Source organism: Miscanthus floridulus, chromosome 17, assembly GCF_019320115.1.
Source record: "Miscanthus floridulus cultivar M001 chromosome 17, ASM1932011v1, whole genome shotgun sequence".
NCBI lineage: Eukaryota > Viridiplantae > Streptophyta > Magnoliopsida > Poales > Poaceae > Miscanthus > Miscanthus floridulus.
The window spans coordinates 81,507,183-81,532,292 of record NC_089596.1 but is presented as its reverse complement, the minus strand read 5'-3'; the positions used below and the strand labels follow the sequence as shown (position 1 = coordinate 81,532,292).

The window sequence follows — 25,110 nt, the reverse complement described above, 5'->3', positions numbered from 1 at the left end:
AGCTCGAGCATGATAATTAAATCTCTAGGTGAGCTCGTTCCAATATACTCTTTTCCATGATTATGCAAATAGATTGCTACCCAACGATATTACTATAATTTGAAAGTATTATATGACCAAGTTTTGCTAGCCAGGATTAGCCAGCCTACCGCAAAGTTATAGCAACATATCCAACGACGCAATCTGTTAGTTACCGGGCACCATCCACAGGGTGGCCTCCTCGGCTATCTTCTCAAAGGAGTCTTGATGTTGTTGCCAAAAAAAAAGGAGTCTTGATGACAGAAGTTCAAAAACAATGCTTCTCAAATGTTGCTTGAACAGTGACAACCGACAACACCCAGTGAAAACGATTCACCTTCCATCTGATTCATGTTCTAAGTGGAGTTTATATCTTTTTCTGGAAAGAATTTGAACACACCCCATTATACAATCGGAGCTTTATATGGGAATACAGATGTGATTGAAACCTTCGCATCAATGAGATTGTGTCTTAAATAGATATAATGACATCTGACATAGATAATGTTGAATCAGCATTCTGCACGTATCTAGCGGATATTTACACAAAATAAATCCGTGCGGTCTACTGCTCCAAAATAACGGAGTAGACCGGCCTGGAGCGTGAAACAGAGTCACGTCTGCCTCGGCGCCGGCGGTGTCGAAACCACAGCCACACAGGCGGCCGGCGCAGCCATGGCTCGCCCTTCGAAGCTCTATCTCGTCTGCTACAACTCCCTCCAATCGCTCGGATGGTACGGTATCCACCACCAGCAACCAGAGGCGATCGGCCGGCGGCCGTTGCTTCCACTACTAATTCTTCTTCTTCTTTTTTATCTCCTGAATTCAGGCTCATCGCCCTCCTCCGCCTCCTGCCCTGCCTCGCCCCTCCATTCCCTGTCCACTCCGCGTACGCGGTCGCCGGAGACCTCATCTGTACCCACCCACCCTCGGACCCGCCCGCTTCCCCTGTCCCCACCTTTCGTCTCCGTTCTCTCCAGTCTCATCTGAAATTCTGAATTGTTTTCCTTTTGTCGTTGTTCCCAAGGTTTCCTGCAGGCATGTGCGATCCTTGAAACGGTCCACGCTGCCATCGGTAAGATGAACTGTTGACCTCCTTCGTGATTGATGTTGTGATATGAGAAGAAACTGACTGGTGCCGTTTTGGTTCAGGATTGGTGCCGACCGCGCCACTTCTTGCTTTCTTGCAATGGGGTGGGAGGACCCATTTCGTCCTGTCTGTTGTCCGGCAAATTCCCGAGGTGTGAGGCTTGGATTGGGTTAAAAAGCTATCAGAGGGATTACTCTTGCGCACATATATAAAAGATTCTGAATTTGCTAGGGTTTCTGTAACGTTGTTGTGTTTCACCCCTTGGAGAGTTCAATCCTGGCTGATAAGTTTCAGTTAACGTTTGGCAACTGCAGGTTCAGAGGAGTCCATCTGTGTACATAACATTTATAGCTTGGAGCATATCTGAGGTGTGACCGAAAGACCTTTCATTTCATTTTCTCTGTATTGTGTCTTATTCTCGCCAACAATTGCAAATAGTGTTTAAAGTTTAAACTATATGGTTTGATATCCTTACTCCTTACCAAGCAGTACACAGTATAATCTGTCTCATCATCCTAAGAAAAAGGTAAATAATTTGTCTTTGTTAGTGATGGGCCTTGCTATGGTACAACTATTACCGCTTAGGAGGTAAGAGTTTGAACAAATCACAACCCTTCATTTTTAGAATAGAAAAATAATTATACAATAAAATAATCAAGAAACAAAATGCCGGCTAGCCATCTTTGGTAATCCCTGCAAGTGTCGCCCTTCTTTTCTTATCTAGCGCTGATGCTCTCCTTTTTTTACATCCTGCGAATCATCTTCTGATCTGTGACCCGTGTAGCAAGCAAGAAATGTGACACGTGACAGTATGTATGTACATTTGAAAAGCTTACACTTAATAAAAATAAAATATTGTCAGCCACTTATTAATCATATTATCACTACTACGATCCAACTTGGGATGACAACTACTGTACCAGATATACTAGGGAAATTATAAGAAAAACAGCAACATGCGGCTCAAAACAAAAAAGAAAGAAAAATAATAAATGCAACATTCAAGATATGTTCATGTTTAAGAGCAATTAAATAAGTTGTCAAACGTTAGTTTTTTATAATAAAAATATTACAAAGAAAATGAACACGTGAGAAGAAAGATATTTTAGATCTTATATCCACATGTCACATTACATCAAATAGGAAAGTAAGATCATGTATATCTGCTAGATCTAATAATAAGATGTCTTCCTTATTTTTTCTATTTTTCTACCATTACCTAATATGTCTTAATTAACATCTAGATCAACGGTCCACAGTTATTAGGGGGTACCGTAGCAACTGTTTCAGCAATATCAGAGTAGATAGTCTGTTGGAAAAGAATTGAGTTGATCAGAGTTCAGACAATAACACTGTTCTTAAATGTCAATGCATCGGCATGCCGATATTCAGATGAAAAGAGTACTAACATCCATTGATACACATTGAAGAAAAATCATGATTAGAGTAGTATTAACGTCTAAGCACTGATGGTGTGCTGGTGGGAATAGTGGGAAAAATGTTTCACTTGAAGGAGATGATGCAGTAATTAAAATCTATTACCATATATTGAGAAGAGACTCTTGACTATCTTGTTTCCTAAATAAACTCTTGGAAATCAGCCATCTTTCAATTTATGATCTATCATGTGTCTGGTAATATAAGAATGTTAAGTCCTTAAGTATCTATTAGTACTTAAATCTATCTATCCAATTTTAGGCATCCCTTTTGTTTCTTAGTTCTCCTCAAGATATGGTTTAAGGATCATCTCTATACAATGATAATTTGCTTCGTGTTTTTATTGTACAGGTCATCCGTTACTCTCACTATGCTCTGACTACCTTAAAAGTTTGTCCAGGATGGCTGACATATCTCAGGTTTCATACTGCAACAATCTCCAATTCAATGTGCAGTCTAATGTTACGAGCTGTATTTTTGTGCATACTGGAAAAGCAAATTTGCAGGATATCTTGTTGCCATGACCTTTGTCTTTTTCTTTTTTTCGTTTGTTTGTTTGTGTACTTTTGTGTGTGGGGGGGGGGGGGGGGGGGGGGGGGGGGGGGGGGGGGGTGGGGCTGCAGAGGATTTTTCATCGTTACAAAATATGGTTAGTACTTATATCAGACGAAATTTCAATAAATATTTTCTAGTAATGTAAGGGACTAAAGGGAAGGATCACTGAACAGGGACAATAGTAGGTCCTAGGCTCAGGTTGTTGAAGATGCAATGAAGCCCCTAGTCTAGGGAGTTCATGCATGCCCTGATTTTATTTTATTTTCTTGATCACACAGGAGAGCTGCGTATCTTTGTATTAAAGAGAGGAAAAAGTGGGGAAAGAATACAGGACAACCCTCTTATCCCAGCTATAAGAGAAGAGAAGGCCTCAAAAATTACAACTAAAAAAGTCACCAGTTATTCCTATTACAACGACCCAAACAAAGCAAAGTCTCAACCTATGCCCTGAACATGACCAAAGAATAACTCCTCGAGCTTTCGGGCTCCAGCCAAACACCACAGCCTCATCTCTTCTTTGAAGGAGTGATGGGCAGTCGGGAGGAAGAAGCTGCATAAAAAACACAGCCATTCCTGTGGTTCCATATAATCCAAGCCCCAAGTAAGATAGCACTGTTAAATCCTTTTCTTTAGGCCTTGGCCTTCCCAATCTTTTTACTTACTTTTCTCCAACAGTCTGCAAAGCACTTGTCATGGCGACTAGGCATTGTATGCTCCCGCAGTCCAGCCCTAACAGATTGAGCCACAACTGACGAGCAAAGACACAATTTGTGAGAATGCGCTGCACTGTCTCCTCCTCTTAGTCACATAATACACAATACTCAGGGCGGGGCAGACCCCTTTTTGCTAAACGATCAGCCATCCAACACTTGTTTCTAAAAGCAAGCCGTAGACAGACCTTGCATTTGGAAGGCGCCCATGATTTCCAAGCACCATAAAAAAAGGGCCTTCTAGTTGACTTGGAAGAAGAAACACGTCCTGAGTTGCAAAGCAATCCCAAATTGTTTCTATAATAATTTAGCAACACAGTACAATGCTCAGTTCACCCCTTCTCAAATTGCTTCTGAGTTTAAAAAGATGCATAGCTGTCAAGTGGTATTACCTATTTGTTTTTATAGTTTCACACTTTCACCTGTCCGCTTGACTCTTCCGGACTACTGCATTTCCAATTCTCATCTTAAGCTACTTGTATATAATATATGTAATACCGATATCATTATTCCTATGGAAGAATAGACTCATGGGAGCTCCCTGTAGGTACACTGCTTTTATCCCACTGTATCCAATCGGGGTTGGCCCAGGAGAAAGTAAGCTCAAAATGTCTTCTCACAACAGTGTTGCTCTTGACTAAAGCTAATCTGAGGTTGGTTCTTGCTGTCCTTTCAGTGTGGACTATGTATCAAGCTCTCCCGTTTGTGAAGAAGAGGAACCTTTACTCAGGTTTCTTCAAGAAGTTCTCCATGAGCTACCATTCATTTCTAGTGGTAAGTCAAGACTCCGTGAAACTGGAACATCGTGTACTGCTGATGCGTTCAGTTTGAGTGTTTGACTGTTTCTTAACAAAAGTTCAACCATTTCTCTATTCTGCTATGTGCCTGCCGTGACACAGGGTGTGCTGGTGGTCTATCCGTTCCTATGGCTGAAGCTGTACCTGCATGTCTTCAAACAACGCAAGTCCAAGCTGGGAAAGGGGAGCAGGAAGAAACGAACCTGAGAAAAACATGGCTCAGCTCAGGTGCCATTTGTCGCCGTCATGTGAAAAGCTAAAGGGTCATTGTGGAATTGTTTTTTTTTTACATGGCTCAGCTCAGGTGCCATTTGTCGCCGTCATGTGAAACGCTAAGGGGTCATTGTGGAATTGTTTTTTTTTAAGAAAATCATTGTGAGTTTTTAACTGATGCAATGGTGAAGGCTTTGCTGGATCGGGCAGCCACTGGATATGATGTGGGTTGATTGTTTCTTTAATAACTTCTTGGAGCCTTTTCGTACTTCTTGGAGCCTTTTCGTCACCTACCTTGATGCAGAATTATCACATGTATTTATGTTGCTCACTTGAATTCAATACTTGAGTAATCTCCTCTCTCTCTCTCTTAAGGATGGGAGGGAAGGCCCCGTTTGGTAGGGATTTGGCTCCTCTAAAAATGGCTCTGGTTCCGACTCTTCTGAAGGAGCAGATTCTCTTAGGGAGAGCTGAAGCTGTTTTTAGACCGTTTCGCGTAATAGCTTTCCCGGTAGCCAAAAGAGTAAAAAGTCTATAATACCTTTATTTTTTTCTTTTTTCTTTTCTTCTCTTTTTCTTTTCTTACGTTATCTGTTCCCCGTGCCTATTTTTCTCCTCCATACCCTCCCCTTTTATTCTTTCTCTCTCCTCATCTTCCCCAACCGCTCGCCTCCCGCATCGCGCAGACGCGAGAGTCGCAACCGCTTCGCTTTCGCACCCGGCCATCCTCGGAGATCCGGTGGTCCAGCAACCCCGCGCCCAGCGGCCCTGTGCGTGGCGCTCGGCTGCCCGGCGGCCTTGTGCTCGGGCACCCAACGGCCCCGCGCGATCCCGCACCCGGCGGCCACGCGAAGCGCTCGGAGCTCCGACGAGCCACGCCCGGACGGCCGCCCCGACGACTGCGCGCACGGCCGTGCGCCCGGCCGCCCTCCCCGCATGCGTCTCCCTGAGGTTGGGGGCAGACTCGACCTCCACGCGCTGGGGTCCGCTGGTGTCAGATGGGAGCCGGGAGAAGCTCTATTTTTTAGCTCCACCTTACACTGAGAGCGTATTTTGCGGAGCTCATGAGTGAATCAGTTGAAGTGGCGTATTCGCGTTTGACAGCAGGAGCTGAAAAATGGCTACGGGAGCCGCCTGTGAATCCATACTGCATTAGCATCTACGGTCTGATATGCCTAGGTCTAGCCAGGCAGGCGTTTCCATTTTGCAATCCCGAAAAATGCGCCAAGCGGCTGGGCCGCCGGGTGGACTGATTCCGCGGCCGGACGGCAGCGACCTCACCTCCCAAATGCCAACCTAGCCGCCGCCTGCCGAGACCTCCATCCACACCCCGGCCGCGGCTGCCACCGTTCCACGCTTCAACCGGATGCGCATACCTTTCCCTAGTGCCCATGGCCTCGCCCTTGCTTCATTCTTTTGGGGGTACCGCTTGGCCGCTGCTGCTTGCAGGCGCGACCATGCCTTCGTTCCTCAAGTGGTGCAGCCTCTTCCCCTACGGGTTTGGTTGTTCAGTCCTGCAAGCGGTGGAACTATTTGTTGACCAGGAAAAAAACTAGGGAAAGGAGCTGAAGGGTGAAGGCGATTGATTTTCAGGTTGGCAACTGGCTTGATGCCTGATTTTTGGTAGGATCGTTCTGCTACTTTTCAGTGCAAAGTGCCGACACTTCAAATTCAGGAAACTCCCAGCCTCAAATGGTGCTTAAGCATTTAGTTTCTTCAAAAGAAATGGTCATCGTCACTTCAGATAGTCTGCTGTAACTGATGAAACTGATATTATTTTTGCAATGTGTTCCTGACTGAAAAGAGAGAGAGAGAGAGAAGTCGCAAATCTTCAAACCACTTTTGATGAAATTGACCTGAAAGAAGCTCCATTATCTTGTGAAGCTATCCAAAAGATGCTATCTACAAAAATACCTTTAACTTGCCATTGTCTTGTTCAACTTATATTTCATTTGACCCACAACAGAAGGCATTCGAAGCGTGATATCTTGGCCTTGGCATCACCTGAAGTGTGCGATGTGTCGATACGGCTGCTTCTATCTTGCAGCTCAGAGACATGTGGTCAGTTTTCCTCCACTCTGTTGGATTTTCCTTCCGTTATCTGCATGAGCAGATAACTCCAAATGATCAGCTGGGAGGTGTTGTGACACTGCAGGTGAGAGGTATATAAACTAAATGCTTTCGGCTCTGAGGTCCCGAAATTGATAAACTGGGAGCCTGGGATCACCAAATGGACCGTGTTCTTCTGAGCTCCCACTTGCCATCTCACGCTTTTGCAAACACAAGGTATTGATTCTCCCAACTCTTTTGTCTGTGGAAGGCCTTCGAAGAGTTCATACCTTCTCTGTAACCTGCCCGTTATTTTCCAATCTTTCAGGTTGCAGCAAGGCCCTGGTGGTCTTAACAGTATAGGATTTGCAGTCATCAGAAAGGGATGCTTAAAGTTTAGATGTTATGCGATTGGCGATGAACTTAATGGTCCAGGGCACTTTAATAAGCCTTTTAACAAAAACAGTAATGGACCTGTTTTCCAAGGACTCGATGCGTCTGGTGCTTCTTTTAGAACTGTTGGTGCTGAAATCACTCAGGATACAAGAGATTTCTTTGTCAGTGATGCAGAGGGTGATCCAGACAAACCTACCAATGGATTCGCCTCAATCTACCAGGCTATAAATGCTTTGCGTGAAGGAAAGGTAGGTGAATGACTACGTTAAGTATATTTCACACCTTAACGTTTTTCATCACTATAATTTGTATCTTTACTATAATTTGTATCATCAATTCGTCATAGTTTAGGTTTGAACTTGGGCACGGAGCTAGTACTCTTTGTCATATTCATCATAACTTCAGCCTGTACTTTTCATCCCTGCAGTTTGTTCCATTCATGTGCATGGAGCATGCATGATCAGGCTAGATTGGATTGTCCTACTTGAAGATCATATTCCATATAATGTGTAATACATGAATTCTTACAAATATAGTAGTAGCTCACAATCAAGCACGATTCACTGAATTCAGCAGCTTAACTAGATGGATTTCCTTCCCAGTATTTTGGTTATATAAATACCACAATGTACTAATGTGCGTGCACCTTTCTGTTACAACAACAACAACAACAACAATAACAAAGCATTTAAGTCCCAAACAAGTTGGGGTAGGCTAGAGTTGAAACCCAGCAGAAGCAATCAAGGTTCAGGCACGTGAATAGCTGTCTTCCAAGCACTCCTATCTAAGGCTAAGTCTTTGGGTATATTCCATCCTTTCAAGTCTCCTTTTATTGCCTCTACCCAAGTCAACTTCGGTCTTCCTCTGCCTCTCTTCACGTTACTATCCTGGCTTAGGATTCCACTACGCACCGGTGCCTCTGGAGGTCTCCGTTGGACATGTCCAAACCATCTCAACCGGTGTTGGACAAGCTTTTCTTCAATTGGTGCTACCCCTAATCTATCACGTATATCATCGTTCCGAATTCGATCCCTTCTTGTATGACCGCAAATCCAACGCAACATACGCATTTCCGCGACACTTATCTGTTGAACATGTCGTCTTTTCGTAGGCCAACATTATGCACCATACAACATAGCAGGTCTAATCGTCGTCCTATAAAACTTGCCTTTTAGCTTCTGTGGTACCCTTTTGTCACATAGGACACCAGATGCTTGCCGCCACTTCATCCACCCTGCTTTGATTCTATAGCTAACATCTTCATCAATATCCCCGTCTCTCTGTAGCATTGATCCTAAATATCGAAAGATATCCTTCCTAGGCACTACTTGACCTTCCAAACTAATATCTTCCTCCTCCCAAATAGTAGTGCCGAAGTCACATCTCATATACTCAGTTTTAGTTCTACTGAGTCTAAAACCTTTGGACTCCAAAGTCTCCTGCCATAACTCCAGTTTCTGATTCACTCCTGTTCGGCTTTCATCAACTAGCGCTACATCGTCCGCGAAAAGCATACACCAAGGGATGTCCCCTTGAATGTCCCTTGTGACCTCATCCATCACTAAGGCAAACAAATAAGGGCTCAAAGCTGACCCTTGATGTAGTCCTATCCTAATCGGAAAGTCATTCGTGTCTCCATCACTTGTTCGAACTCTAGTCACAACATTGTTGTACATGTCCTTAATGAGCCCGACGTACTTCGTTGGGACTTTATATTTGTCCAAAGCCCACCACATAACATTCCTTGGTATTTTATCATAAGCCTTCTCCAAGTCAACAAAAACCATGTGTAGGTCTCTATTGCTCAAATCTATTTACTTTTATTTAAAAATTATAAGACTCAAGTGAAAACAATGCGACACTTACATCTACATGGAGCAAGTCCTTTGCTTCAAAACTCAGGACAGGACCTTGAATGCAGAATGTGATACCTACATTAGCATTGTTTCCATAGTACAGTTGAATTTAGCTACAAAGTTAACTATTCATTCTTCTCCAGTTTGTTATTGCTGTAGATGATGAAAACGGCGATAACGAAGGTGATCTTGTGATGGCGGCCACTCTAGTGAACCCTTAGTCAATTGCATTCATGATCAGGAACGGTTCTGGGATTATCTCAGTAGGCATGACAGAAGAGGACCTAACAAGACTGATGATTCCTATGATGTCCCCAATTACAGAAATCGAAGATATCACGGCTGCTGCTTCCACGGTGACAGTGGTAAAGATATATCATCTCATAGCCTTTGCAAATTCTTAGATGTACTACCAAACTTGAAAAGATATTTTCAATCTCTTCAGGATGCCCGGGTTGGCATATCTACCGGTGTCTCAGCTGCAGATAGGGCAAAGACCATCCTTACTCTAGCCTCTCCTGATTCCAAGCCCAGTGATCTGAGGAAACCAGGCCATATATTCCCCCTCAAGTACCGAAATGGGGGTGTGCTGTAAAGAGCTGGCCACACAGAAGCGTCAGTTGATCTTGTTGCATTGTCAGGTTTCCGTCCTGTATCCATTCTCTCCACTGTCATGGACCCCAGGGATGGTTCACTGGCAGGCATAACAGTTCTGCAGCAGATGGCTATGGAGCATGACATACCGATCATTTCGATTGCTGATCTCATCCGGTTAGTATATCTTAAGGTGAAGCCTTTGTGAACTTAAAAGCTTCCGTTGTTTTATCTTTTGATCATAACTCTTCAAGATCAAACATTAATAATATACCTGAAAACTGAAATGTATTGGTTTGGTGCTGGGATATTTCCAAGTTGCAAATATACTTTACGATATGAAGGTTTCAACAAAATGCTTTTTGGTTTGATTCAGGTATAGAAGAAAGCGGGAGAAGCTGGTGGAGCTGATTGCTGTGTCTCGCCTGCCGACGAAGTGGGGCCTCTTCCGAGCTTACTGCTACCAATCCAAGCTCGATGGAACTGAGCACATTGCTGTTGTGAAGGTACTGCAGTCACTTTTCTCCATTGATGTTGAACAGAACATGCACGTTTTGCCTTGATTTCCAGTTGGTCTCGTGTGATTCCGGTGAAGATGTCCTGGTGAGAGTGCACTCTGCCTGACGGGGGAAATCGTCGGGTCAGCCCGCTGCGACTGCGGCAACCAGCTGGAGCTGGCGATGCAGCTGATCGAGAGGGCCGGCCGTGGCGTGCTCGTGTACCTCCGCGGCCACGAGGGCCGCGGCATTGGCCTGGGCCGGAAGCTCCACGCCTACAATCTCCAGCAGTGGCGGATGCACGATGCGGGATAAGGGGGGGCTAAAACAATGGAGATGTTGATTTGCATGAAGATTTAATGGTGAAATCAAGCTTTTGCTACAGTGATTAGGCTTGAAATCAAGACATTAGGGGGGGCTGGAGCCCCCCTAGCCCCCCCTTTGGATCCGCCACTGATCTCCAGGACCAGGGCCACGACACCGTCGAGGCGAACGTCGAGCTCGGCCTCGCCGTGGACGCCCGCGAGTACGGCATCGGCGCCCAGGTAGCCAGAATCCACGCAATTCTTGCCTCATTTCTTCTTTAAGTTAAGGGGAGATTGATGTGTTTTTGGATAAAAAAATGTACGTTTCAGATACTCCGTGACATCGGCGTGCGCACGATGCGGCTGATGACCAACAACCCGGCCAAGTTCATCGGGCTCAAGGGCTACGGACTCGCCGTGGTGGGGAGGGTGCCGGTGATCTCTCCCATCACCGAGGAGAACCAGAAGTACCTCGAGACGAAGCGCACCAAAATGGGGCACGTCTACGGCTCCGACCTCCCTGGCAGCCTGCCGGAGTTCGCCAATCCACAAGGCACCCCCACAGAACAAGAAGACGATAACCAAAATTGATAAAAACATATCTTTTTTTTAACGATACCATTATAACCACAATCACAAATTCGCATTTCATTTCCGTTGCTCATGCCAAATGTTGCACTAGCATTCATTAATTCATTTCATTGTTCGTAAATCCTACGTCACAAATTACAAAATGATTCTCTACACCTGACAAAGGGAAGAGCCGTTAAGAACAAGGTCAAACAGGAATCATCTACCAGTCTACTAGGCGGAGGTGAACTTGGTGACGACCTTGGTGCCCTGGAGACAGCGTGCTTGGCGAGCTCGCCGGGGAGGACGGAGGCGGACCGAGGTCTGGATCTCGCGTGACGTGATGGTGGCCTTCTTGTTGTGCCTGGCGAGGCGCGCCGCCTCCTGTGCAAGCTTCTCGAAGATGTCGTTGATGAAGGAGATCATGATCGACATGGCCTTGGAGGAGATGCCGATGTCTGGGTGCACCTGCTTCAGCACCTTGAAGATGTAGATCTTGTAGGTCTCCACGCTCTTCTTCACCTTCTTCTTGCCCTTCTTGTCGCCACCCGCGCCGCCATCCTTGGACGACTGTAGCCGCTTCTCGGCCTTGGGCTTTTCTCCGCCGCCTTGGGTGCCTTCTCCGCCGCGGGCTTCTTCTCGGCCGGCTTCTTCTCCGCCTTCGGTGCCATCACGCACGGATCAAAAGAAGGAAACTCGCGAGGGCGGGAAGTTAAAGAGGAGCACAGCGGCCCGCGATTGGTCAACAGAAGGAAGGCGCGGATCGGTGACATGGCGTGAATGCATGATCTCAAGCTTTGGGTAGATCGGCGGTGAGAATTGTTCCACCTATTAGCTAGCAGTGGATTCAAACAGCCCCCTTCTAAAAATGAGTGACTATTAGGGCATCTTTAAGAGACCATTTATATCTTTCCTAATTTATAGGAATAGAGATTTCAATGAAAAAATACTCTCCAACAGTCTCTTAATTGGATATCCAAAAATTGATATATTCTATTTCGGATTTCTCGCTAGCCGAAGATGGAGAGCGATGATGACTCTCTAGACTGTGCACAAGATACAGAAACTGTTGGAGAATACAGAGATATAGAAAATGATTCTTACTCAAATGACTTTCTAAACGATGATTTAGAGAGTAGATTTTAGAACAGAAATGCTATACAACACATGTGTGTTTTATCATAAAAAAACACATGGATTTTAGTTCACCGGATTATTGGCTCGGATTGTCTCCGTCGTCCGATCTGCGTCCGTCCGGCAGTGCGCTTTCTGCGTCCGTCAGGCAGTGTTCCAATCCGTCGCCGTTGTCTGCACGCCTGGCACATTTCGTCTTTTCCGGGGAGTGACATGTACGCTTGCTGTGGACTGTGGGGCTGTGTGGCCTGTCCTGCCGCGCGTGTGCACGTCGCCGTCGCCGTCGCCGCGTCTCCGGCGAGGCGCCATGCCAAGGTTGCCATTTTCCGGCGACGTACGGGGCCGGGCCCATGGTGACCGCACCGGATTCGTCGAGTCGCGAGGATTTTGTTGGCGTCGAATAGAGAGAGATTTTGTCCGCTCGCATCAGTCATTGGCGTCGCTGTCGCCAATCCAGCACGCACGCGACTCCCACATCGTTTGCATCTCCGAATTTTTGTCGAATCGTTTTCGATCTATCCGGCGCTCCCAAGCAGTGGGCAGGCACCAACCCCTCTGTATTTTGTCCTTCCATAGAAAAAAAAATTGTTTTATGTGATTTGTGATATATAAATCTGTGATTTTGTGATTGTCTTAAAAAGTAGAAGAAGTCTAGAGGTAGAAGAAGGATGGAGGCTGTTGGATCTTAATCTTAGGGTATAAAAAAATTCATGTGTTGAAATTATATAAAACATATAGTTGTACAATAGACAGACTCTCTTGTAGATGCTCTTAACTATTAGCTAGCTAATTTTTAGTGCTAATGCATCCAAAGCAATGCCCTTCTACATTGAGGCTCTTCTCTTGCTCTCACACTTAATTAACTGTCCACTTGCTTGCATGCATGTTGTCCACTTGCTTGCATGCATGTTGAGCCCGAGGAATGGTGTCCAATTACTTACATGCACGTTAATTCAACCAAGAGAAGACGTCTAAATTATAGGACCAAATAAAAAAAGTGGTTACATCTTCTATACTAGAATGGGTGGAGTATTCGACTACTCTTTTTTCTTCTTCAGCTTCAACTCTTGTAGTGTTTGAACCCACAGGCAGATGCATGGAAAGTGAATGTTACAACCATATCTTAGACTCATTTGGCACCAAGTGCAAATTAGTCCAGGTGCAGGCATTTTTCTGGCTAATCAAAACCTCCGTGTTTTCCCCCTAATCCACGTTGTCGTTGGAACGGAACCATCGGCCCCGTGGATGGATCCATGTTGCTGGAACTAATCATATCTCAGCTCATTTTCATATAAAGTAAGGTCACCAAAGTTCAAAGAAAAATTAGGAAAAAATTAGAGAACATGGAATCTACATAAATATTGCAAATCACGATAGATTTTGTGAGAAGTGTAGCTCATATGTAGACCAGAATTCAAGCATCAACAACACTAGTTTTTTTTTTTTTTTTTTTTTTGTGTGTGTGTGTGACCATCAACAACACTAGTTGAACACAATAAAAAATAGATAAACTTTTGCAATTATAATTGCAGCTTCTGTCCTAAATAGCGGTACTTAATAATAGAACATACTCCTCTTTTTAAGACCCTAGATAATACACTCTATCAGTAATAGGCTAATAGCCACTGTTACATCACATCATTCATGAATCGTCGACACTGAAACGAATAACTTTGGTTGCATTTGATGCATAACCTGAGATGAACTAATATTTCTACAACAATTGTGGTCATCGGGACATCTGCAATTACTATGAAGTAAGGATCAAGTTAGTCTCAGTATACAATTTCATATGCTAAGGAGCACAACCCCTAGTACTAGCCATACACAACAAAGACAGCAGAAGCAATGTAGATGAAGCAAGACAAGAAACAAACATACCTGTGAAATTGTTTTCTTTAGCTAAATTTGTCGAATCTTACACCATTTGCAAGACATCTTATTTCCCATTTATTTTGCATTATTATTATAACGCTATCATAGCAATTTTATTTTTTCCACATCGTAAATCTATATCTATACATAATATTAAAGAGCTAAAATTTCTCTCATATTTTTTGGTCTGGCCCATCCTTTCGGGCCAACCGTCCACCTCCTCTTTTAATCAACCACTGTCCCGCTCGCGTATGTCTTCGATCCCACCATGCTCATTTGAGCACCGCACGCATCGTCAATGTCGCCCTATTGCCATTTTTTTTGCCTGCCCTCATCCTTTCATGCATGGCCCTAGCGGCGGTGCGGAGGCGGGTCAGGCGGCCCTATCCTGCTTGGTCCCTTCTCGTCTCCGCCCACTTGCTCCCCTCCTCTGCTCAGACACGCTCTCTCCTGTCCATCCTCCCTCGTCTGCGCACTCCTAAGTTCTAAATCAGGGCACCCGTGACTCTCCTTGCCGATCGTCTCTACCTGCCCTGTCCGTGCTCTCCATATAAATAAGCACCCCACACGTCCTCCAATCCAAATTCAGAACCCTATCTCAAGACCTATTTGTTGTGGGCAAGGTCACCTAGACGGTGGTTGCCATCATGGATTAGGTGGAGGCCAAGGAGAGAGCGGTGGCAAAGCCACAGAGGCAAAGAGGAAAGTGGATTCGTCCGAGATGGCAGTCCAGATGTCAACGGAGAAGACAGAAAGCTCGATGTTTTGAATCTCATCTCATGGGCAGTCAAGATGCCAACGGAGCTGACAAAGAGCTCGATGTTTTGAACCTCATCTCATGTTCAGAATGGGACGTTTCTGAACGTTCTGTATCTTGGATCCATTACTCCTAGCTATAAGCCTATAACTCTACTCTTCATGTAATGTTCTACTTGGGGAGCTATAACTCTACTCTTCTTTTAATCACCCTGTTCGCTTGTTGGTTTCAGCCAGACTTATTTAACTAGCCAACAGTGTTTTCCTCTCACAATAAACCAGCACCAGCCAGCCCAAACCAGCTCAGAAACCAACCAGCGAACACGCCGAATGTTCTATTCTACTCGGGGAGCTAGAGGAGGCATGGATTTCCTAGAAGAATAACTATTGGTTAGCTATATAATTTAATTAGCTATATAATTTGAGGTTGATGCTCTGATAACACAAGATACTATTGGAATATGTTCCTTTTAATGCAGTGTCATCCAAACAGGAGGTCTAAAGTTAGCTCTAAGCTTTAGCCCGCCTCACATTAGAGTTTTAGATCTCGAAACTGAGCTAAAGTACTATAAACTCATCTCATATTAGAGCTTTAGATCTTAAAACTAAGCTAAAGTGCTATAAAGTTTTTAGAGCTCTAAAGTTTAGAGGAGATACAGACCGTTCCTAATACTAGTCCTAGCCAGTGGAGGATCCGGTTTTGATTCATGGGATGACATCCGACTTATTAGCCCAGCACAGTGGATAGAGCACATCCTGAACTTAACTACTCCCTCCATTCCAAATTATAAGTCGATTTGACTTTTTTTTCATAGAATTTATTACTCCCTCTGTCCTGTAATATAGTGCATTCTAGAAACTTTAAGACAAATTAAGAAAGAAAATAAAAGAAACATATACCCTTGTTTTATTTCCTAATCAGACGTTATCATCAACTTAATTAATGGTGATTGGTTGATAAATGAAAAATATTTAATGCTAAACTAGTTATAAATTTTGAATGCTAAAATACACTGTATTATAGGACGGGGGAGTATGTATCTAGTGTTCTGGACATAACATGTCGAAATATGTAGCAAGCGAATCTGAATAATATCCAACGAGGGAGTATACAAATATTAAAATTCTGAGTTGCTCAGGTACGCAGAGGGAATATTAAAACTCTGAGTTGCTCAGGTACGCAGAGGGAGTCTGATACCCAGCGAGGAAATGAGCTGAGACACATTTGGCAGCCATCACATCTTATGATGTTCACCATGAAAATTATGATTAGGTGGCAGCATGTTCAAAATATTCTTCGATATCGATCATTTCATGCCACACAGTACAATCGAATTTTTAGGATAAGCAACAGTCCCGAGTTTGTCTAAAGAGACCCAACACCACCATAGGAATGACACTGAACTGAAAATATACAGGGGAAAAGCAAAAGAATGCTGGCACGAGGTAATTGGTTGTGAATTGCAGCACACCAGTTGCAGCACTCGTTCAACTCCCCATATGTTCCTCCTTCAGAGCATTTCCTGAGATCTGCGGACACATTGCCTTACCTTTTTCTTGAACTCATCCTGCTTTTCTCTCCAATCCTTCTGCAAGACAAATTCATGTACAACTTCAGAAACCAATGGTATCTGATAACAACATACATTTCAGTGTTTTACCCAATGCCAGAAAGTTCAGATATGGTGTGGCTTAGACTAAATGATTAGAAAACTTCAGAAGTACATAAAGTCAACTACCTTGACGATAGCAGAAGCGCTATGTGCTAATCAAAGAGAAAATGATCACAATAAATATTTAACGGGTGAATAAGCAAATAATTACTCAAGTAATGTATTTCAAAGGACCCAATACTGTATTTAACTATTTATCCATCAGCAAAACTGACTAATGCAATTGCAAAGCCGATAAGTGACCACTTTTAACGTTGCGCTGGAAGCAGCACAAAAGAACTTCTGCAGTTTGTTTTCCTATGCGAGAGAGAGAGAGAGAGAGAGAGAGAGAGAGAGAGAGTAATGCCATGTGCACTTACAGCAGCTTCAATATTCGCTGGAGACTCGTCGTTCGGACTAGAGAGCATTGAAATGATGCTCAGAACTATACTTTCAACCTGCATTTATGAAAGCACAATAAATTAGCGAAGGCAACATGCACATTGACTAATTTCTACTGATGTAAACAAAAGGTATGGGCTAGGGTATACATCAACAAAAAATTCAGTCATATAGTATTTGAGCTACTGTGTGTGTGAGAGAAAGAGACACGCGCGCGTGCAGAGTCAAACAGTGACATACACTCACACAGAAACAAACCCACACACAGACATACCACAGTATGCACGAATAATTGTATAAGGCCCTGTTTGGTTCCCAGGATTGAGAGGAATTGGAAAGTGATTTAATAATAAAATGGGAAGCACTGTCTAGATATTGGTTTCAGTTCATGGGATCCAAACAGGCCCTAAGAGTTAAACGTAAATAGTATTAGCTGCCCCCCTCGGGGTCTCTGTAAACAAACAAACAATTGTTGCTTTCTTAAAAGCAGAGACCTAGTCTCCCTTAAATAAAAAAACAAACAAACAGACATTTACGTGCCCTAAACAAGAAGGCCCACCGTGTGCACTGGTGTCCACCGTTCGCTTGCAAGCTCATAACCATTGGGATCTTCGCCAGGTGGATGAAGAATTGAAATGCAAACACGTCCATCAGGATAAACTGAGAATTCAATATAAGAATTGTCAGAACTTTGACATGATCAAATATTAGACATGAATATCAGTCAGATTGCGAAGCTTACCATTCGGATGCCACATCTCAGAAGTAAATCTTACTGATGGCGGGCTGTTGGGATAGTTCTGGGGGAAGGTCATTATTGCATTGAAGTAGCCTCCATCACTGCAAAAGTAAAACGTTGACCCTCTTAATTTCATGAAAAACCAGGAAAAATGAAGTGAGATTTTCAAGGTGCTGTTATATTGGATGACAAGATCACAAAAATTTACTGCAAGTTGGTTGGACATTTGCAAGGAAATAAACTATTAATGCAGGTGGGTAGGACATTTGCAAGAAAACAAACTACAACTGCAAGTGGGTGGGGTATTTGAATCTACCTTCAACATACAGCTAAGTAGTACAACAGATCAATACAAACGTACAAGACACAGACCAAACTCAGAAGCGGTGTGACCACGCGCAAGTGATACAGATCAGCATCAAGACACAGAATCCGCTTGGTTACACCATAGTTCATCAATAAGGGCTGTGGATCAACATCACAACACAGAATTCTGATGTACAAATAGAGACCAAGCAATCGGGACTGCAGGCAGACACACAAATTATATAGAATCGGCATCAAAATGCAGAATCGGCTCCATGACACCACAATTCATCAATATATGGGTTGCAGATCGACATCACAGCACGGAATTCCTACAGTATGCACCATGCAAATCAAACAATCTGAACCTGAACTGACTATGCGCACCCATCAAGCATGCAATCTATATCCCAAGAACAATAGTGCAGTGATTATAAGGCAGGCAAAATTCGAACTTACTATAGGGTGTCAGGCGGCCCGATGATGGTGACCTGCCACTCGAAGACGCTGCTATCGTCTACAAGCCCCGCCGAGAACCCATCCACGGGGTTCTTCGCAAGATCTGTGACAAGCAACAAAGAACGTTCGAGAGATCAGGAGCCGATCGCGGCAAATCGGGGCGAAAAAGGAAAGGGAGAGCAGGAGGCCGTTCGGATCCGTACCCTTGAGCTGCTTCTGGAGCAGGAGGCTCGCCTGGCTAGTGGTGCCCTCCATGGCAAGGAAGCAGCGATCCTCGACCGGATCGGGGCTAGGGTTTTGGCGATGGGAAGTGGTTCGCCGCCCCCCGGAGGAGCTGCTTTATTTCTGGGGGCGAGAGCAGCTTCAGAATCGAGAGGAACAGGTAGAAGGCAACAGGCTGGAGGATTTCTAAGAAGCCTGAGAGAGGGTTCCGGGTTAGTTAATGATGGCAACCGGATTAGTTTCTGCGGCTAAAACATCATGTATTTTTAGTTGTCACTGGTTAGTGCCCGTACGTTGCTACGAGATAAATAATAATTTATACTAAAAATATACGAATCGCATAATAAGACAATAATATTGTAAAAATTAAATACCAATGTTAAAGTAACATTTAATTCAAAAGGCAAAGTTTATGAATTTAACACAGTCACGGAGTGCGCGGCGTCGCAGGCTCACAAACTATACTTTATAGACCTTTCCGTGATACGGCTAAGATAATATTTTATATTGGCAGGAAGAAATCTCCGATATCTATTTCTTTGCATTTTGTGCGCCTACGACGCTGCGCACTCCGTGAGTATGTTAAATTCTTAAACTTTGCTTTTTGGATTAAATATCACTTTAACGTTGGTATTTAATTTAACAGTATTGTTATCTTGTCGTGCGATTCATGTGTTTTTAGTATAAATTGTTAGTTATCCCGTAGCAACGCACGGGCACGCTACCTGAAACAGCAAGCGAGAGCGATGGAACACGTGAGCGTGAAACCAAATGAAAGAAGGAAAAAGTTGTCCCTTTTGCAAATGCAAAGAGGGAAAGTAATTAAATGTAGGCAGATTTGGCAAGGTTCTCAGAAATGCAAAGATGTTCCTTTTGTATTAATTCTCTTTCCTTCTGTGTTAATTCTCTTTTTTTTTTTGCTCGTTGTCATGTATGCTGGTGCATGCAAATATGCAATATGTATATTGATAGCACAATAATTTTCTACTTCCTATTTTACCATGATTGCTCTATCACATGACATGCAATATTCAATCAAGGAGAATTATGTATGCGGGAGATGTCGTGGGATCGCAGGCGTGGACAGACTGACGAATCAAAACAAATGTCACACAAAAAATGTCCACACTTTGTTCTTTTTAGTTGTAGGAGATTAGTACAGAAGATTTAGTTGTCCCGTAGCAACGCATGGGCACACTACCTGAAACAGCAAGCGAGAGCGATAGAACACGTGAGCGTAAAACTAAATGAAAGGAGGAAAAAGTTGTCCCTTTTGCAAATACAAAGAGGAAAAGTAATTAAATATAGGCAGATTTGGCAAGGTTCTTAGAAATACAAAGAGATTCCTTTTGTCTTAATTATCTTTCCTTCTATGTTAATTCTCTTTTCTTTTGCTCGTTGCCATATATGCTGGTGCATTCAAACATGTAATATGTATATGGATAGTACAATAATTTTCTACTTTCTATTTTACCGTGATTCCTCTATCACATGACATGCAATATTCAATCAAGGAGAATTATGCATGCGGGAGATGTCGTAGGATCGCAGGCGTGGACAGACGGACGGACCAAAATAAATATCGCGTCAAAAAATGTCCACACTTTGTTCTTTTTAGTTGTAGGAGATTAGTACAAAAGATTTAGTTGCCCCATAGCAATGCACGGGCACGCTACCTGAAACAGCAAGCGAGGACGATGGAACACGTGAGCGTGAAACCAAACGAAAGGAGGAAAAAGTTATCCTTTTTTGTAAATACAAAGAGGGTAAGTAATTAAATGTAGGCAGATTTGACAAGGTTCTCAGAAATGCAAAGAGGTTCTTTTTGTCTTAATTCTATTTTCTTCTGTGTTAATTCTCTTTCATTTTGCTCGTTGCCATGTATGCTGGTGCATGCAAACATGCAATGTGTATATGGATAGTATAATAATTTTATACTTTCTATTTTACCGTGATTTCTCTATCACATGACAGGCAATATTCAATCAAGGAGAATTATGCATACGGGAGATATCGTGGGATCACAGGCGTGGACAGACGGATGAACCAAAATAAATGTGACACCAAAAAATATCCACACTTTGTTGTTTTTAGTTGTAGGAGATTAGTACAAAAGATTTAGTTGTCCCGTAGCAACACACGGGCACGCTACCTAAAACAGCAAGCAAGGGCGATGGAACACGTGTGCGTGAAACCAAATGAAAGGAGGAAAAAGCTATCCATTTTACAAATGCAAAGAGGAGAAGTAATTAAATGTAGGTAGATTTAGCAAGGTTCTCAGAAATGCAAAGAGATTCCTTTTGTCTTAATTCTCTTTCCTTCTGTGTTAATTCTCTTTCCTTTTGCTCGTTGCCATGTATGCTGGTGCATGCAAATATGCAATTGGCATATGGATAGCACAATAATTTTATACTTCCTATTTTGCCATGATTCCTCTATCACATGACAGACAATATTCAATCAAGGAGAATTATGCATGCGGGAGATGTCGTGGGATCGTAGGCGTGGACAAACTGACGAACCAAAACAAATGTCGCACCAAAAAATATCCACACTTTGTTCTTTTTAGTTGTAGGAGATTAGTAATTTCCTCACAAAGAAACTTACTTACCATTATTAATTTTAGAGCCCTACAGTAAATAATAAGTTTCTGGTGTATTTGTTCGATTTCCTTTTCATACTAGCAAATCGAAACATCTTAGGTTGCGATTGGATGTTGGTATTTAGCCCTGGAATCTAGATTTGGCATTGGGTACCAGCAAATACCTATTGTTTGGACGGCTTTGGTACTAGGGAACGGAATCGAGCGCCAATGCCATGAAAATATCCCACCAGTCTTGCGCGAGCCCGCCCACGATCCGGCTCCATATTCACCTGAATCGGCCTTTTCCCCTCCCCCGCGCGTACCTCTTCATCTCTGCGCCCACAGAAAACAAAATGCTCCCGCCTGCTAAGGGGACCGAGCAGGAGGCGACCCCGGGAGGACGCCGCTGTCGCCGTAGGTACCCTCTCTCAGTCACCTCCCCGCCTTCCTATCGACAGAATATTGTCGGCAGTCCTCCGAGGGGTATCCCATGAAGGTAGATTGATTGGCATAGGTGCGCATAATCAAGAACAAGAAGGCGATAGAGACACAAGAGTTAGACAAGTTCGGGCCGTCAGCACGACGTAATACCCTACTCCTGTGGTCTGTTGGTTTGTATTGTCTATCGTATGAAATTGCGTGTGTTTTGAGGGGGGTCCCTGCCCACCTTATATAGTCTGAGGGATAGAGTTACAAGTTGGTTAGATCTAGGAGATAATCGGTAAGTAATAACATATTACAGAAATCATGGGATCGAACGTATCCTAATAGATCTCATAGCATCTTCATGATATCACCCTTGATGTCTTGCGGTACACGTCGAGCAGTGCCGTGCACCATAGGTCTTCGTCTTGTGGACTGGACTGCCCCTAGCAGCATATCCCATGTTGTACCCCCCACAGCTAGTCCTTGAGCGCCTTGTTTCCGCTGTGCAACGCCATCTTGAGCTTGTCCGAGCAGGTGTAAACAAAGCCGAGCAGTCAGACTCATAGTCCAACCACTCTAATGAGTCGCTGAGCAGTTGTGGACCATCGCCGAGCAGAGTATCCTAAGTAAGGCTTGCCAGAAGGATGTAAGGAGCTCAAGTTCAAAATTGAAAATTTTCTCGTTGTGAACCAAGTGTGCCCACTTAGAGTCCGACCACGAGAAAGGGAGATAATCTTCTTCAACTTCGAGAGGCATGGTGTCTTCCAGATTAAAGAAAACACACTCACCGCAAGGTGAAGTGTGCCCACTTAGTCCCCGAGCCTGGCAGTAGGTGACATAGTCATGTGGTGCCAGGGTCCAGAAAGTAGAAGAAAGGCAGAAGACTAGCCGAGCAGGCAACCAGTCCCTAGGCTGAGCCCTAAAATGAAAAGTGCATATTCACCGCAAGGTGAAGTGTGCCCACTTAGTCCCTGAGCCTGATAGTATGTAACGTGGTCACATGGTGCCAGGGTCAGAAATAATAGTAACCAAAAGAAGTCCCCAGTGTGGTGAGAAACTGAGTCATAATGATGACGTAGTCCCCGAGCCACAAGTGGAAATCTCGAATATATCAAGAAGTACCGATTACTCAAATCATGGAGAAAAAACCAGAGTAATGGTTGTACAATAGAAAGTGCTGGGCCTTGATGGTATTGCGGAGAAGTCAGCGAATATTTGGTGTGCAGTACCAAGTTGCATCAAAGAATGGGCGATATGGGCCGTAGTTGCGTGGAAGCCCAGGTAACGGCCCACCACGCCGCTTTGGAGAATTCGGAAGGGCGCAAATCAATATGGTGCGGTTTCCCAAAAAACACTTGAATGCGAAAAGTGGGTACGGTTTCTTTATAACTACGTCGCTGCACTCTGTGCTCCCACCTTTGCCACTTTGTCTTCCTCCTCAGCCTCGTGCTCCGCCGCTAGGGCTAAAAAGCTTGCGAAAAAGGCCAGTTTTGATCCAGATCTGAGGGATGGCGCCGAAGAGGAGAGGTGGTAACCCAAAGAAGGCGGCCGCCGGGGCGAGCCATGACAACGAATGGGTGCCGTCACTCATGGGGGAGACGGAGCTTAATGAGATGGTGGAGGCGGGCGTTCTTCCTGACTGTATCACCGCCGGATGGTGTCCGGTCGACGGTGAGCCCTATCCGATGCCACACACCGATGAGCTTGTTGTGTTTGCAGATTATTTCTAGCGTGGATTAGGACTTTCGGTACATCCTTTCTTGCTAGATCTGTTGGAGTATTGGTGTCGGGTTCATAAACCCAGGGTCCCTTATGGACCGGCCTCCCAACAAAGGTTTGGCCCAAGCAGACAAACGCACAACTCGTGGGCTGGCCCAAGTACCTAAATGATAGGCCAAAGGGGCGATCGAATCTCTGACCGAGAGGCCTGGCCGAGGAAGAATAGTGCCCGCTTTTTGATTCTGCCCACCTCTCCGACTAGAGCACTTGCTTCGGTCTCCAGCCCACCTCTGAATGGCCTCTCCGACCAAAAGGTGTGGCCAAAGCACCACTTCCGACTCTGACCCATATCTTCGACCGGGGATGTGCCAAACCCCTGCTCATGGATCTTCTTCGACTGGCATGATCAGAGCCGACTAGGACCATCCGACCGAGGACGCCCGCTCTGAAATTAGAAATAAAAAAAGTAGGAGAGCAAAGGGGGGAAAGAACACGAAGTAAAGAAAGAGGAGCATACTAGTTTGGACACCACCAAGGCATTGAGAGGTATGGGCTTGCCATTGACCTTCTCTTTGGGCTTCAGCTGCAGCACCCGGTCGAGGTGACTCTAGACCTCGTCATCCGATAGCTCCTCTAGTGACGCACGATTGGGGTCCGACTAGCCGTCGTACCTCCACATCGGCAATGACCTCTCTACCAACGGAGTAACCAGGTGGCGGTAGAGGGTGTGGAACGCCCACACCCCATCAAGGCCATGTCGCACGAGGTTCCAGAGCTCCTCATCAATGATCTCCACCTTCTTCTTCTCCTGATGGGAACAGCCCCACGACCAACTATCCTGCTTCTCTGGCCTCCTGCCGGTGAACGCTGGAAATGATGCCTCCGCTGGATTCCTGATATAAAACCACTCCCCGTGCCACCCTCGGTTGGAGTCATAGGGGATGTACGTGGGATATGAGCCTCTCACGCTCGGTTTCCTCTACAGGGTGAAACCCCCCACCATCGTGACCTTAGGCGGATTCCCCACCGGCAAAGCTCGCCCAGAGAATAGCCACCGGAAGAAGTCCGCATGTGGGTCCATCTCGAGGAAGGCCTCGCAGACGGTGACAAATCCAGCGATGTGTAGCACCCCCGTTGGATTGAGGTGCTGTAGCTCCAGACCCCACTCATTGAGGATTCCGCGTAGGAACCAGTGCGCGGGATGTCCCAACCCGCGCTCATGGAAGGCGAGAAAGAAAACCACCTCGTCGGGCCAAGGTTATGGAAACTCCTCCCTCCAGGAGCCCTCCAGTGCGCCACCTCCTTCAGCGGCAGAAATCCCTTCACGGCGAAGGCTTTCAACACCGACTCCCTCACAGTGGATGACCTCTAGTCCAACATCTCGCTCCGGGTTCATAAAAGGATTTGTGAGTTTTTTCCTCTCCCTCGCTCTCACTTTTCTTTCCTAGGAACCACCATGGCTCTCAAAGACGCTCTCGATAAGAAGGAAAATGAGAGGACGAGGCAGATGGGGAATAGGCGAAAGAACGGGGTGAAAACCTTCTCCCTTCTCCTACTTAAGGAAAAGGGCGCAACAGTTGGGGAAGGCGTGTCAATCGGGAAAATCAAAATGGCGGAGCGAAAAACCCTCTCTCTTTCCCATTTAATGCAGATGGGACGCACCCTGACCGATGAGACGTGTCCTGCCCAACGGAACGACACCTAATTAGATAGGACGTGGCCTAGGCATGGCCCACCACTACCACATGC

At 44.8% G+C, this 25,110-nt stretch overlaps 2 protein-coding genes and 2 pseudogenes across 2 annotated transcripts; 2 read left to right on the top strand and 2 right to left on the bottom strand.

Annotated features, from left to right (window-relative positions):
• The first annotated feature begins 594 nt into the window (after positions 1 to 594).
• On the top strand, positions 595 to 5,090 carry LOC136517783 (uncharacterized). The gene is made up of 9 exons (XM_066511425.1): positions 595 to 752; positions 848 to 933; positions 1,046 to 1,093; positions 1,171 to 1,259; positions 1,423 to 1,476; positions 2,897 to 2,964; positions 4,358 to 4,407; positions 4,487 to 4,584; positions 4,710 to 5,090. Exons 1-9 carry the CDS (start codon positions 694 to 696, stop codon positions 4,812 to 4,814), a joined length of 657 nt encoding a protein of 218 aa, XP_066367522.1. The 5' UTR covers positions 595 to 693; the 3' UTR covers positions 4,815 to 5,090.
• A 1,921-nt stretch (positions 5,091 to 7,011) lies between these two features.
• Positions 7,012 to 11,229, top strand: LOC136516453 (probable monofunctional riboflavin biosynthesis protein RIBA 3, chloroplastic; annotated as a pseudogene).
• LOC136516452 (histone H2B.11-like) lies at positions 11,143 to 11,951 on the bottom strand (annotated as a pseudogene).
• A 4,183-nt stretch (positions 11,952 to 16,134) lies between these two features.
• On the bottom strand, positions 16,135 to 18,814 carry LOC136517174 (ubiquitin-conjugating enzyme E2 7-like). The gene is made up of 6 exons (XM_066510697.1): positions 18,614 to 18,814; positions 18,411 to 18,513; positions 17,649 to 17,746; positions 17,466 to 17,566; positions 16,885 to 16,962; positions 16,135 to 16,441 (listed from the first exon to the last, which is right to left on the bottom strand). Exons 1-6 carry the CDS (start codon positions 18,663 to 18,665, stop codon positions 16,364 to 16,366), a joined length of 510 nt encoding a protein of 169 aa, XP_066366794.1. The 5' UTR covers positions 18,666 to 18,814; the 3' UTR covers positions 16,135 to 16,363.
• Positions 18,815 to 25,110: the final 6,296 nt, after the last annotated feature.